This window comes from Sus scrofa, chromosome 1 (genome assembly GCF_000003025.6).
Source record: "Sus scrofa isolate TJ Tabasco breed Duroc chromosome 1, Sscrofa11.1, whole genome shotgun sequence".
NCBI classification, from domain to species: Eukaryota; Metazoa; Chordata; class Mammalia; order Artiodactyla; family Suidae; genus Sus; species Sus scrofa.
Genome location: NC_010443.5, coordinates 236,597,313 through 236,610,182, shown reverse-complemented (window position 1 = coordinate 236,610,182; position 12,870 = coordinate 236,597,313). Strand labels below are relative to the sequence as shown.

Below are 12,870 nucleotides of genomic sequence, written 5' to 3'. Positions count from 1 at the left end.
TGCCCACTGTGCTTCCCTGGACGGAGGAGGTCCAGGCCTGCTTCTCTGACCTGTGTTCTCCCAGCTCCAGCCAGAGAAGGCTCCTGGTCCCTGACACATCTCCCAGGGAGCAAGGGACGTGGATCCGGCAGAGCCTGAACGTAAGTGGGAAAAAGTGGGGAAGTGGGGGCAGAGCAAGGGGCTGGGGGTCAGGAGCCCCAGGGAATGACTGGAGCCCTGGCGTCCCCCTCGAACTCTCTGCAGAGCTGGGCCAGCCCCTTCCCTCTCTCACCCTCAGTTCCCCGTGTAAATGCAGAGGGTAGGCTCGCTGATCTGTACGCCCTGCCACCCCCCAGCTTGGCAGGCGGCAGCCAGGTTAGGAAGAGCTCGGTGTTGGCAGCCGGCTTCTCACTGTCAATTTGTCTGAGCCCCAGAAAGTGGCAGCAGGTCAACACTTAGACTGTGGCCAGACCAGGGGCTTCACCTTGGCCTTCAGAACCAGGCCGAGGAGAGGAGGGGAGGGGAAGGGAGGGCATCGCTGTGGGCTGGCAGGGGTGGGCACAGGCAGGGGCCAGAGGAGGGAGCACCATCCACAGCCTCCTCCTCACCTCTTCCCACAGGGCCCCCGACCCCCAGCAGCAGGAGAGAAGGCAGAGCTGGAGGCTCAGCACTCAGGCCAGAAGGCAGATGAGGCTCTGGGCGGGTCTGCTGACCATGCCCCTGCTCGGGGCTTCTGGGTCCTCTTGGGTCATCCCCAGAAGAGTCTGCTCCCCGCCCTCAGGGCTGTTTCTTGTTGAGCACAGTCCCTGCACAGCCTCCCCTGCCTGCTTTCCTCTCCCCACACCTCCTCTGGGCAGGGGCTGGGGAGGGGGACCGGTCCTGCTCTGTCCTCTGTAGCCCTGGCCCCGGTCCAAGGGTCTGCACTACCAGTTTGGTATTTGAATGTTTGAGTGTGCGTGTGTGTGTGTGTGTGTGTGTGTGTGTGTGTGTGTGTAAGAGAGCAAGAGTAAGTGCCTGCCGCACACACATATATTCAAGGGAGTGACCAAACACACATACACATAAGCTGTGAGTTGTACCTAACCCACAGGGGGATGTAGGCACCAGGCATTCAGGCACACGTCTGGCCACACATGCATGTGGGGGGTGTGTGGTAACGGGTGTGGGGTACGCATCCTCTCACGGGTAGCCAATGTTTGCCAGTGACATTAGGGGGAAGTTATGGTATGTGCAACCAGGCACAAAGGAAGCTGGGGCCTGAGCCAGCCACCAGGGATGCAGGAAAGCACCACACCTCCTCTGTGCCTGCCCCAGCCCTGCCGCTGCTGCTGCTACTCTGTGCACAGATGGCACCTCTCCAGCCTCAAATTTCTCCACTGAACCTGGAAGGGAGCTCGCAGCTCACACTCCCCTGACACCCTCAACCTCTCTAGACAGTCGGGCTGAGGCAAGACCTTCTGTGTGGAGTCCCAGCACTAGATCAGAGCTCTCCTCACTCAGAAGCTCCTTGGTCCCCAGGCAAGCTCTGGACGCCGCGTCTGTACGTGGCAGAGGACCGTCCACACGGGCCACCCAGCCTGGGCCGTGCTGGGCCAGAGAGATTCCAAATCAGAAAGGATTTTTGGACCCTTCCAGGGGCCTGACACAAAGAGAAAAGAGGAATCGTACGTCTCAGGAAGGAATGTGCTTCCAGGCACCAGAGATGGGCAAACAGAAGCAGGAAGGGGCGAGGTGTGGGAACTAGAGAGCACTTGTGCCCGGGAATGGTTGGGAGGCGGTGGTCAAGGTGCCCTCGGGTCCTCACTTGCTCCCCTAATGCTGAGCACAATGCCTGGCCTGAGGTAGGAACCCAGTCACTTCGGGTTTTTTTGTTTGTTTGTTTTCCTGGTGCTTTTTAGTTCTGCACTTGGGGCATATGGAGCTTCCCAGGCGAGGGGCTGAATTGGAACTGTAGCCACCAGCCACAGCCACAGCCATAGCCACACCAGATCCGAGCTGTGCCTGCAACCTATGCCACAACTCATGGCAACGCTGGATCCTTAACCCACGGAGTGAGGCCAGGGATCAAACCTGCAACCTTCATTTCCTCTGTGCCACAACGGGAATTCCCAATCACTTCCTGATACTAAAAGGAATAAACATGGGAGGACTAAGGGAAGGAAAGCCTCTCCCACAAGGGAGCCACTGACAGCACCTGGGGCTCAACCCAGAGCCAGGCTTGCGCAGTGCATCCCACGGTTGAGTGACATCGTGCCAAATACCCAAAACACTAAGCCAAGGTCAAGTCATGCTCCTCACTGGTGAGGAGATGGGGGGCGGTGGGGCGGGGGGACTTGGGAGCAGACATCCATCCAGTGCAATAACAGAACCAACAACACCTGGGGTTTAGCAGAAGCAACTACCAGCTCTGAACATGATGCCCCTGTCACACCATTAGCAGGGCTAGATCTAAACTCCCCTGGCCAGGGACCCTCCCTGTGGCCTCAGTTGCCCTACCTGCACAACGGGAGGTCCAACGAGTCACAGGAGCGTTTTCCACGCAGAGGCCTGGAAGCTCATGAGGTCTAAGCAGCCATGGCTCAGGTACGTAGAAAAGAAGAGGCTAGAGGCAGGGCCAAAAGGTCCATCAAGTTTTAGCTCAAAGAGACACGCTGAGGGCAGATTCGGAATGTCAGTCCACACACAGCAGCTGATGAAGCCGGACGAGACAGTTGGACGAGCCTCCAGGGTAGGCTCAGAGGCCAAGTGCCCCTCCAGTGCGAGGCACAGTGTGTGCTTCCTGTGAGGACACTCCCACTGACCTGCAGAGACAAGTCAGACTGCGCAGGCTGAGCAGAGGGATAAAGCAGAAGAGCATCCCCTGCAGCAGAAACAGTGTAAAGAAGCTCAGGCTTCCCTAAAGCCAGGAGGACCCTCGGAGACCACCTTGCTCCGGGATCCGCAAAGTGCGGTGCCTTGGCCAACATCGCCACCCACACCTACTGAGTCAGAAACGCCAGGGTGGAGCCAGACAGCCTGTCGTTTAACAAAGTTTCCAGGTGATTCCAAGAGTTGAGGACCTCTGAGCCAGCCCCTTGTTCCCAGACTGTGTTGGCACAATATGTCTCTGCAGCAGGTGAGCGGGTGCTCTGTAAAAGGAGGGTCTATGGGCAAATATGTTTGGGGATGCCACGCTCCACCCAGCTTTCAGAACGTCCCAAATCATGGCGTGTGTTCAAGGCTCTGAGAAGTCCTGCAGGAAAGCATTCACCATTGACTAACCCAGGGTTGTCTCAAGTTGATGTTTCACATCACCCACTAACATGTCCTTTACACTCTCCTAGGGACCTTCTGATCCAAACGAATCCTCCTGCCTCACATGGACAGATCACAGCCTAGAAGGATGGGGATTGCCCAAAGCTGCGGAGAGGGCGTCTCTCAGAGCTGGAAAAGACCCTAACATAATAGGCTTTGGCCCAAGAGAGACTCTGCGGGTGCCCCCTGCCACCCTGCCCCCTCCTCCCCTGCATCCCAGCTGGGCATCCCTCCAGAGCCCTTCAGAATGGAGCTGGCCAATTGGACCAAGGTCTCCGCGTTCTTTCTGAAAGGGTTTTCTGGATACCCAGCCCTGGAGCACCTGCTCTTCCCTCTGTGCTCAGCCATGTACCTGGTGACCCTGCTGGGGAACGCGGCCATCGTGGCGGTGAGCGTGCTGGATGCTCACCTGCACACACCCATGTACTTCTTCCTGGGCAACCTCTCCATCCTGGACATCTGCTTCACATCCTCCTTTGTGCCCCTGATGCTCGTCCACCTCCTGTCGGTCCAGAAGACCATCTCCTTCATCGGCTGCGCCATCCAGATGTGTCTGAGCCTCTCCACGGGCTCCACGGAGTGTGTGCTGCTCGCCGTCATGGCCTACGATCGCTACCTGGCCATCTGCCAGCCACTCAGGTACCCCGTGCTTATGAGCCACCGGCTCTGCTTGCTGCTGGCAGGGGCCGCCTGGGTCCTCTGTCTCTTGAAGTCAGTGGCTGAGACAGTCATCGCCATGAGGCTGCCCTTCTGTGGCCACCACGTGGTCAGTCACTTCAGCTGCGAGATCCTGGCAGTGCTGAAGCTGGCGTGCAGTGACACGTCAGTCAACGAGGGCTTCCTGCTGGTGGGCGCCATCCTGCTGCTGCCTCTGCCCCTGGCATTCATCTGTCTGTCCTACACGCTTATCCTGGCCACCGTCCTGAGGGTGCCCTCGGCTGCTGGGCGCAGAAAGGCCTTCTCCACCTGCTCGGCCCACCTGGCCGTGGTGCTGCTTTTCTATGGCACCGTCATCTTCATCTACATGAAGCCCAAGAGCAAGGAGGCCCGTGTCTCGGACGAGGTCTTCACGGTCCTCTACGCGGTGGTCACGCCCATGCTGAACCCCATCATCTACAGCCTGAGGAACAAGGAGGTGAAGGAGGCCGCCAGGAAGGTGTGGGGCAGGACATGGACCTCCTGGTGAGCACGGACACGGCTCCGCAAGTTAGCAGGTGAGACCTTCATCCGCCTACAGTGAGGACAGGGAGGGGTGCGGGGCTCTGGGTCTGGAATCTTCATCCCAGAAAGGCAGCACCAAGTCCCCCTGATCCCGCCACAGAAGAGCTCGCAATCAATCGCCTCTGCTCCTTCCCCGCCAGTGCCCTAGGCCAGCTCTCAGCCTCACTCCCTGCATCTTCACACCAGCACCTGGCCTCACGACTTCACTCTCGTTCCCCCCATTCTATCCCCCAAGGGGGATCCGAGGGCTCTCGTTGAAAAGTGCAGGTGATCCTGCCACGCTCCTGACTGACACCCCTCAGTGGCTCCCCAGAGCTCTCAGGGTGAAGTGTAAGGTGGAGCATTTGAGGCTCCCACAGGCTGGCCCTGTCTACTGCCCTCCCTGCCCTCTGCCCCACAGCCCCCTCCTGTCAGCCACACACACCAGCCTAGGGTGAATGTAAGCGAGCAGGACCCAATGGGGCCTTCCCTGGATAGAACTTCCATATGCCGCGGGTGCGGCCCTATAGAGTACCTAAAGAAAGGGGGGGGGCAAAAGGCCCAAATAAAACCTGTGCTGGAGATATAATTTTACAAAAGAAGAAGAGGAGCATGGCAGTTTACACCTGTGGGAAGAACAAGGGAAAGGGACAGTGTGCACCTACCCACACCATGGGGAACAGAGTAAAGAAGAGGGCATTGAGGAGCTTAAAAGGGGGTGCAGGGGACACAAGTGGAACAGGAACAAGCTTTGCTGGGCACCCCACTTGAGGAACCGTGGTCTGCCCTCAACCCTTGGGGCTGTGGTCCCACCCTGTGCCCCTCTGGACGAGGCTACCATGGCCTCGGCAGCCTGTGTTCCCTTACTAGGAAAAGAGTTACCCAGGGATGGAGTTCCTGCTGAGGCTCAGCAGAAACGAATCCGACTAGTAACCCACTAGTAATGAGGTTGCAGGTTCAATCCCTGGCCTCGCCAGTGGGTTACAGATCCTGCATTGCCATGAGCCATGGTATAGGTTCCAGACGTGGTTAGATGCAGTGTTGCTGTGGCTGTGTTGTAGGCCGGCAGCTACAGCCCCGATTTGACTCCTAGCCTGGAAACTTCCATATGCCTTGGGTGCTGCCCTGAAAAGGAAAAGAAAAAAGAAAAAAAGTGTGAAAATGCAAACCATAATAGATCACACCACACCACACACACCGGGATGGCTAGAATCAAAAAGGCAGATATTAACAAGTGTTTGTGAGGTTTAGGAGAAATTGGAACCCTCATAGACTGCTGATGGGATATAAAATGGTGCACCCATTTTTGAAAACAGTCTGGTAATTCGTCAAAAGGTTAATCATAGAGTTATCCTATGACCCAGCAACCCCACTCTTAGGTAAATACCCACAAGAAATGAAAATAGGTATCCACACAAAACTATGTGAATATTCCTAGCAGTATTATCCATAACAGTCACAAAGTGGAAGCTCAAATGTCCATCAACTGATGAAAGCATAAATTAGAATATCTGTTGCCAGAAACAATGTTCGGGACCCCCAAATACTCATGTGTTGAAATCTTAACCCCCTATGTGATGCAATTAAGAGGTGGGGACCTTTGGGAGGTGCTTAGGCCATAAGAGTGGAGCCCTCATGAGTGGGATTAGCACCCTTATAAAAAAGACCCCAGAGAGCTCCCTCACCCCTTCTGTTATGTGAGGACACAGCTAGAACCAGAAAGTGGGCTCTCGCCACACACCAAATCTACCTGAGCCTTGATTTTAGACTTCCCAGTCGCCAAAACTATGAAAAATAGATTTCTGTTCTTTTCAGCTACCCGGTATATGGTATTCCGTTAGAGCAGCTCAAGTGGGAAAGACACCCACACCACTGCAGTGATTTAGCAAAATAAAGACATCAAGTACCCATACACACTACAAAGAGATCAACCTGGAAAACATTATGCTGTGTAAAAGCAATCAGTCAAAGGGACACAAATCACTTGATGCCATTTATATAACACGACCAGAAGAGAATTATAGAAGAAGTAGACGAGTGGTTGCCTAGGACAAGGGGAAACAGGAGGGGGTGGGGGGGAAGTCACTGTTAATGGGTACAGGGTTTCCCTTGCAAGTGATGAGAAGGTGCTCAAATTGGTTACGATGATGCTTGCACAAATCTGCAAACATAATAAAGACTATTGAACTGTACAATTTAACTAAATTGTATGGCATTTGAATTGTACCACAAAAAGCTGTGTTTTTGTTGTTGTTGTTGTTGTTTTTATGCCTGTGTCATGGGAAAGTTCCTGGGCCAAGAATGGAACTCTAGTCACAGTAGGGACAATGCCAGGTCCTTAACCCACTGAGCCACCAGTGAACTCCAAATCTGCTACTTTGAAAAAGAACTATTAATACATATAACATGGATGACCCTCGAAATAATTATTCCGAATAAAGGAAGCCGTATTTTATCTTTTGTCTTTTTTTGTTTTTGTCTTTTGTCTTTTTAGGGCCGCACCTGTGGCAAATGGAGGTTCCCAGGCTAGGGATTGAATAGGAGCTACAGCTATGGGCTTATGCCACAGCCACAGCAATGCCAGATCCGAGCCGCATCCCTGACCATTACCACAGCTCACCACAATGCCAGATCCTTAACCCACTGAGCAAGACCAGGGATCGAACCTGCAACCTCATGGATCCTAGTTGAATTCGTTTGCATTGCACCACCACAGGAACTCCAGGAAGTCCTATATTAAAGAGTATATTCACAGAAGTCCTGTCGTGGCTCGGTGGTTAACGAATCAGACTAGGAACCATGAGGTTGCTGGTTCAATCCCTCGCCTTGCTCAGTGGGTTAACGATCCGGCGTTGCCATGAGCTGTGGTCGCATACGGGACTCAGATCTGGTATTACCATGGCTCTGGCGTAGGCCGGTGGCTACAGCTCCAATTAGACCCCTAGCCTGGGAACCTCCATATGCCCTGGGTGAGGCCCTAGAAAAGACAAAAAGACAGAAAAAAAGAGTACATTCTGTAGAATCCCATGTATGTAAAATGCAAAAAATCCAGGTAATACACATTATGGAAAGCAGATCACTGGCGGTCTTATTGCAGGAGGGAGCAATGGATTATCAAAGGGCTTGAGGAAAGCTTCGGAGTGAGAAATAACTTCACGATCTGGATTTTGGTGATGGTTTCATGACTCTATACACATGTTCAAATTCATCAAAGTCTATGACTTAAATATAGGCAGTTGTACATCACTTAACTTCAATAAGATGGCAACAAAAGGATCTGCTAAAAGCCACATCTGTATATGATCACAGAATCTCTATGTGTAGACAGACATACATGAAGGACCAGAAAGGTACCTGATAGACATACATCACAACAGGGGTTACCAGGGGGGAAGGGGGAGGAGGGGCCCTGAAAAGGGAGTATCCCTTTTACACTATATGCTCCTACATTTGTTCCATTTTGTATGAGATGATCTATATGGAATTTCAACAAAAGCTCAGAACATCATTTTTCATTTCAGAATAGCTAAATAAACATTCAACAGCAATAACAACACCAACTCCCAAAATAAAATGCCCCTGTTTGATAGGGAGGATCTTAAGCCGGTAGAGGCATGGACTCTGCAAAGCAGAAGCAACCTGGACGAGGGAGCATCACGATGACTATTTTGAGGGCCAAGAAGAGGGGCAGTGGGGGTGTGAGGCACCCAGTCCTGGGGAGACCTGCTCTGCCCTGACTTGGGGACATAGGGGTCAAGGACAGACAAATCAGAGCCAACCCAGGGCCGTTCTTCTGCCTCACAGGGAAGCGGGGCCAGCCCCTCGCTCTTGAGGGCAGCTTTCCTGTCACTGCAGTGAGGGATGCCCTGTGAGCATGCTCCTGCCCTGAGAGTCTGGGATTCTTTGTCTCTACATGCAGTTCCCTCCCCAGTTACAACCTGAAGACTTCGCATTTTTCTTTTCACTTTTTCATTTTAGGCTGCACTTTTGACATATGGAAGTCGTCGGGCTAGAGGTTACATCGGAGATGTACCTGCCAGCCTACAACAAGTCATAGTAACACTGGAAACAAGTAGCATCTGTAACCCACACCACAGCTCATGGCAACGCCAGATCCTTAACCCACTGATGAGGCCAGGGACCGAACTCGCATCCTCATGGATATTAGTTGGGTGGTCCATTACTGCTGAACCACAATGGGAACTCCAGACTTCTCATTCTGAAGGTCCCTGGGACAGCTGAGCCAAGACCTCCCACTCTCCTGGAAAGCTACTCTGCCAAACACTGGTTCACTCACTCACTCATTTCTCTGTCAATGTAGTCACCACAAACTGCTCATGCATTTATTTCATTGTGCACCCATCCAGTCATTTGTTCCTCCTGGAGACGCTCACAGGCCCCCACTGGCTGCGGACTGACCTGGGAGGGTGGATCCCTGGCCCAGAGCCACTTGCTCCAACTCTGCCACACTAATGGAGATTTCAGAGCTGACTCTGTTTAATTGGGTCTCTGGGACATCATCCCTGAAGCATCATCCCTCAAAGTGTCGAAGAGGGAGCATTTCCCCTGCCCCTCTCAATGGCCTTGGGGATTGTGCCGTCCCTCGGGCCAGGGAGCTTGGAAAGCTACCTGCTCCATTTGGCCCACCAGCTCCCCAGGAGCGGCCGCCCACTGGCATGGAACTGGGAACCAACCAGGTCAGGCAGCCCCCACTTGCCCAGAGTAAACTTTCGGGCTCCCTGTTCAGCCTCCAGCCCACCAGCATCTCCTAATTCCACCAAGCCTGCCATCCTTCGCAGAACCCCACTCAATTCCAAGTACTTCGTCTACTCCCACCAAATGCTAAACCAGCTCCTGTTAACTCCACCAACGTACAAACACTTCCCTGAATTCTACAAGAGCCCAGGCTTGTCTGCTTGGTGTGGAAAGATGGCTCCGTGTGAAACTCGGTGTCCTGCCCACTGTGCTTCCCTGGACGGAGGAGGTCCAGGCCTGCTTCTCTGACCTGTGTTCTCCCAGCTCCAGCCAGAGAAGGCTCCTGGTCCCTGACACATCTCCCAGGGAGCAAGGGACGTGGATCCGGCAGAGCCTGAACGTAAGTGGGAAAAAGTGGGGAAGTGGGGGCAGAGCAAGGGGCTGGGGGTCAGGAGCCCCAGGGAATGACTGGAGCCCTGGCGTCCCCCTCGAACTCTCTGCAGAGCTGGGCCAGCCCCTTCCCTCTCTCACCCTCAGTTCCCCGTGTAAATGCAGAGGGTAGGCTCGCTGATCTGTACGCCCTGCCACCCCCCAGCTTGGCAGGCGGCAGCCAGGTTAGGAAGAGCTCGGTGTTGGCAGCCGGCTTCTCACTGTCAATTTGTCTGAGCCCCAGAAAGTGGCAGCAGGTCAACACTTAGACTGTGGCCAGACCAGGGGCTTCACCTTGGCCTTCAGAACCAGGCCGAGGAGAGGAGGGGAGGGGAAGGGAGGGCATCGCTGTGGGCTGGCAGGGGTGGGCACAGGCAGGGGCCAGAGGAGGGAGCACCATCCACAGCCTCCTCCTCACCTCTTCCCACAGGGCCCCCCGACCCCCAGCAGCAGGAGAGAAGGCAGAGCTGGAGGCTCAGCACTCAGGCCAGAAGGCAGATGAGGCTCTGGGCGGGTCTGCTGACCATGCCCCTGCTCGGGGCTTCTGGGTCCTCTTGGGTCATCCCCAGAAGAGTCTGCTCCCCGCCCTCAGGGCTGTTTCTTGTTGAGCACAGTCCCTGCACAGCCTCCCCTGCCTGCTTTCCTCTCCCCACACCTCCTCTGGGCAGGGGCTGGGGAGGGGGACCGGTCCTGCTCTGTCCTCTGTAGCCCTGGCCCCGGTCCAAGGGTCTGCACTACCAGTTTGGTATTTGAATGTTTGAGTGTGCATGTGTGTGTGTGTGTGTGTGTGTGTGTGTGTGTGTGTAAGAGAGCAAGAGTAAGTGCCTGCCGCACACACATATATTCAAGGGAGTGACCAAACACACATACACATAAGCTGTGAGTTGTACCTAACCCACAGGGGGATGTAGGCACCAGGCATTCAGGCACACGTCTGGCCACACATGCATGTGGGGGGTGTGTGGTAACGGGTGTGGGGTACGCATCCTCTCACGGGTAGCCAATGTTTGCCAGTGACATTAGGGGGAAGTTATGGTATGTGCAACCAGGCACAAAGGAAGCTGGGGCCTGAGCCAGCCACCAGGGATGCAGGAAAGCACCACACCTCCTCTGTGCCTGCCCCAGCCCTGCGGCTGCTGCTGCTACTCTGTGCACAGATGGCACCTCTCCAGCCTCAAATTTCTCCACTGAACCTGGAAGGGAGCTCGCAGCTCACACTCCCCTGACACCCTCAACCTCTCTAGACAGTCGGGCTGAGGCAAGACCTTCTGTGTGGAGTCCCAGCACTAGATCAGAGCTCTCCTCACTCAGAAGCTCCTTGGTCCCCAGGCAAGCTCTGGACGCCGCGTCTGTACGTGGCAGAGGACCGTCCACACGGGCCACCCAGCCTGGGCCGTGCTGGGCCAGAGAGATTCCAAATCAGAAAGGATTTTTGGACCCTTCCAGGGGCCTGACACAAAGAGAAAAGAGGAATCGTACGTCTCAGGAAGGAATGTGCTTCCAGGCACCAGAGATGGGCAAACAGAAGCAGGAAGGGGCGAGGTGTGGGAACTAGAGAGCACTTGTGCCCGGGAATGGTTGGGAGGCGGTGGTCAAGGTGCCCTCGGGTCCTCACTTGCTCCCCTAATGCTGAGCACAATGCCTGGCCTGAGGTAGGAACCCAGTCACTTCGGGTTTTTTTGTTTGTTTGTTTTCCTGGTGCTTTTTAGTTCTGCACTTGGGGCATATGGAGCTTCCCAGGCGAGGGGCTGAATTGGAACTGTAGCCACCAGCCACAGCCACAGCCATAGCCACACCAGATCCGAGCTGTGCCTGCAACCTATGCCACAACTCATGGCAACGCTGGATCCTTAACCCACGGAGTGAGGCCAGGGATCAAACCTGCAACCTTCATTTCCTCTGTGCCACAACGGGAATTCCCAATCACTTCCTGATACTAAAAGGAATAAACATGGGAGGACTAAGGGAAGGAAAGCCTCTCCCACAAGGGAGCCACTGACAGCACCTGGGGCTCAACCCAGAGCCAGGCTTGCGCAGTGCATCCCACGGTTGAGTGACATCGTGCCAAATACCCAAAACACTAAGCCAAGGTCAAGTCATGCTCCTCACTGGTGAGGAGATGGGGGGCGGTGGGGCGGGGGGACTTGGGAGCAGACATCCATCCAGTGCAATAACAGAACCAACAACACCTGGGGTTTAGCAGAAGCAACTACCAGCTCTGAACATGATGCCCCTGTCACACCATTAGCAGGGCTAGATCTAAACTCCCCTGGCCAGGGACCCTCCCTGTGGCCTCAGTTGCCCTACCTGCACAACGGGAGGTCCAACGAGTCACAGGAGCGTTTTCCACGCAGAGGCCTGGAAGCTCATGAGGTCTAAGCAGCCATGGCTCAGGTACGTAGAAAAGAAGAGGCTAGAGGCAGGGCCAAAAGGTCCATCAAGTTTTAGCTCAAAGAGACACGCTGAGGGCAGATTCGGAATGTCAGTCCACACACAGCAGCTGATGAAGCCGGACGAGACAGTTGGACGAGCCTCCAGGGTAGGCTCAGAGGCCAAGTGCCCCTCCAGTGCGAGGCACAGTGTGTGCTTCCTGTGAGGACACTCCCACTGACCTGCAGAGACAAGTCAGACTGCGCAGGCTGAGCAGAGGGATAAAGCAGAAGAGCATCCCCTGCAGCAGAAACAGTGTAAAGAAGCTCAGGCTTCCCTAAAGCCAGGAGGACCCTCGGAGACCACCTTGCTCCGGGATCCGCAAAGTGCGGTGCCTTGGCCAACATCGCCACCCACACCTACTGAGTCAGAAACGCCAGGGTGGAGCCAGACAGCCTGTCGTTTAACAAAGTTTCCAGGTGATTCCAAGAGTTGAGGACCTCTGAGCCAGCCCCTTGTTCCCAGCAGCAGGTGAGCGGGTGCTCTGTAAAAGGAGGGTCTATGGGCAAATATGTTTGGGGATGCCACGCTCCACCCAGCTTTCAGAACATCCCAAATCATGGCGGTGTGTTCAAGGCTCTGAGAAGTCCTGCAGGAAAGCATTCACCATTGACTAACCCAGGGTTGTCTCAAGTTGATGTTTCACATCACCCACTAACATGTCCTTTACACTCTCCTAGGGACCTTCTGATCCAAATGAATCCTCCTGCCTCACATGGACAGATCACAGCCTAGAAGGATGGGGATTGCCCAAAGCTGCGGAGAGGGCGTCTCTCAGAGCTGGAAAAGACCCTAACATAATAGGCTTTGGCCCAAGAGAGACTCTGCGGGTGCCCCCTGCCA

At 54.7% G+C, this 12,870-nt stretch overlaps 1 protein-coding gene across 1 annotated transcript; it reads left to right on the top strand.

Moving 5' to 3' along the window:
• On the top strand, positions 3,521-4,568 carry LOC110257045 (olfactory receptor 13J1-like). The gene has a single exon (XM_021075523.1). It carries the CDS (start codon positions 3,521-3,523, stop codon positions 4,457-4,459), a length of 939 nt encoding a protein of 312 aa, XP_020931182.1. The 3' UTR covers positions 4,460-4,568.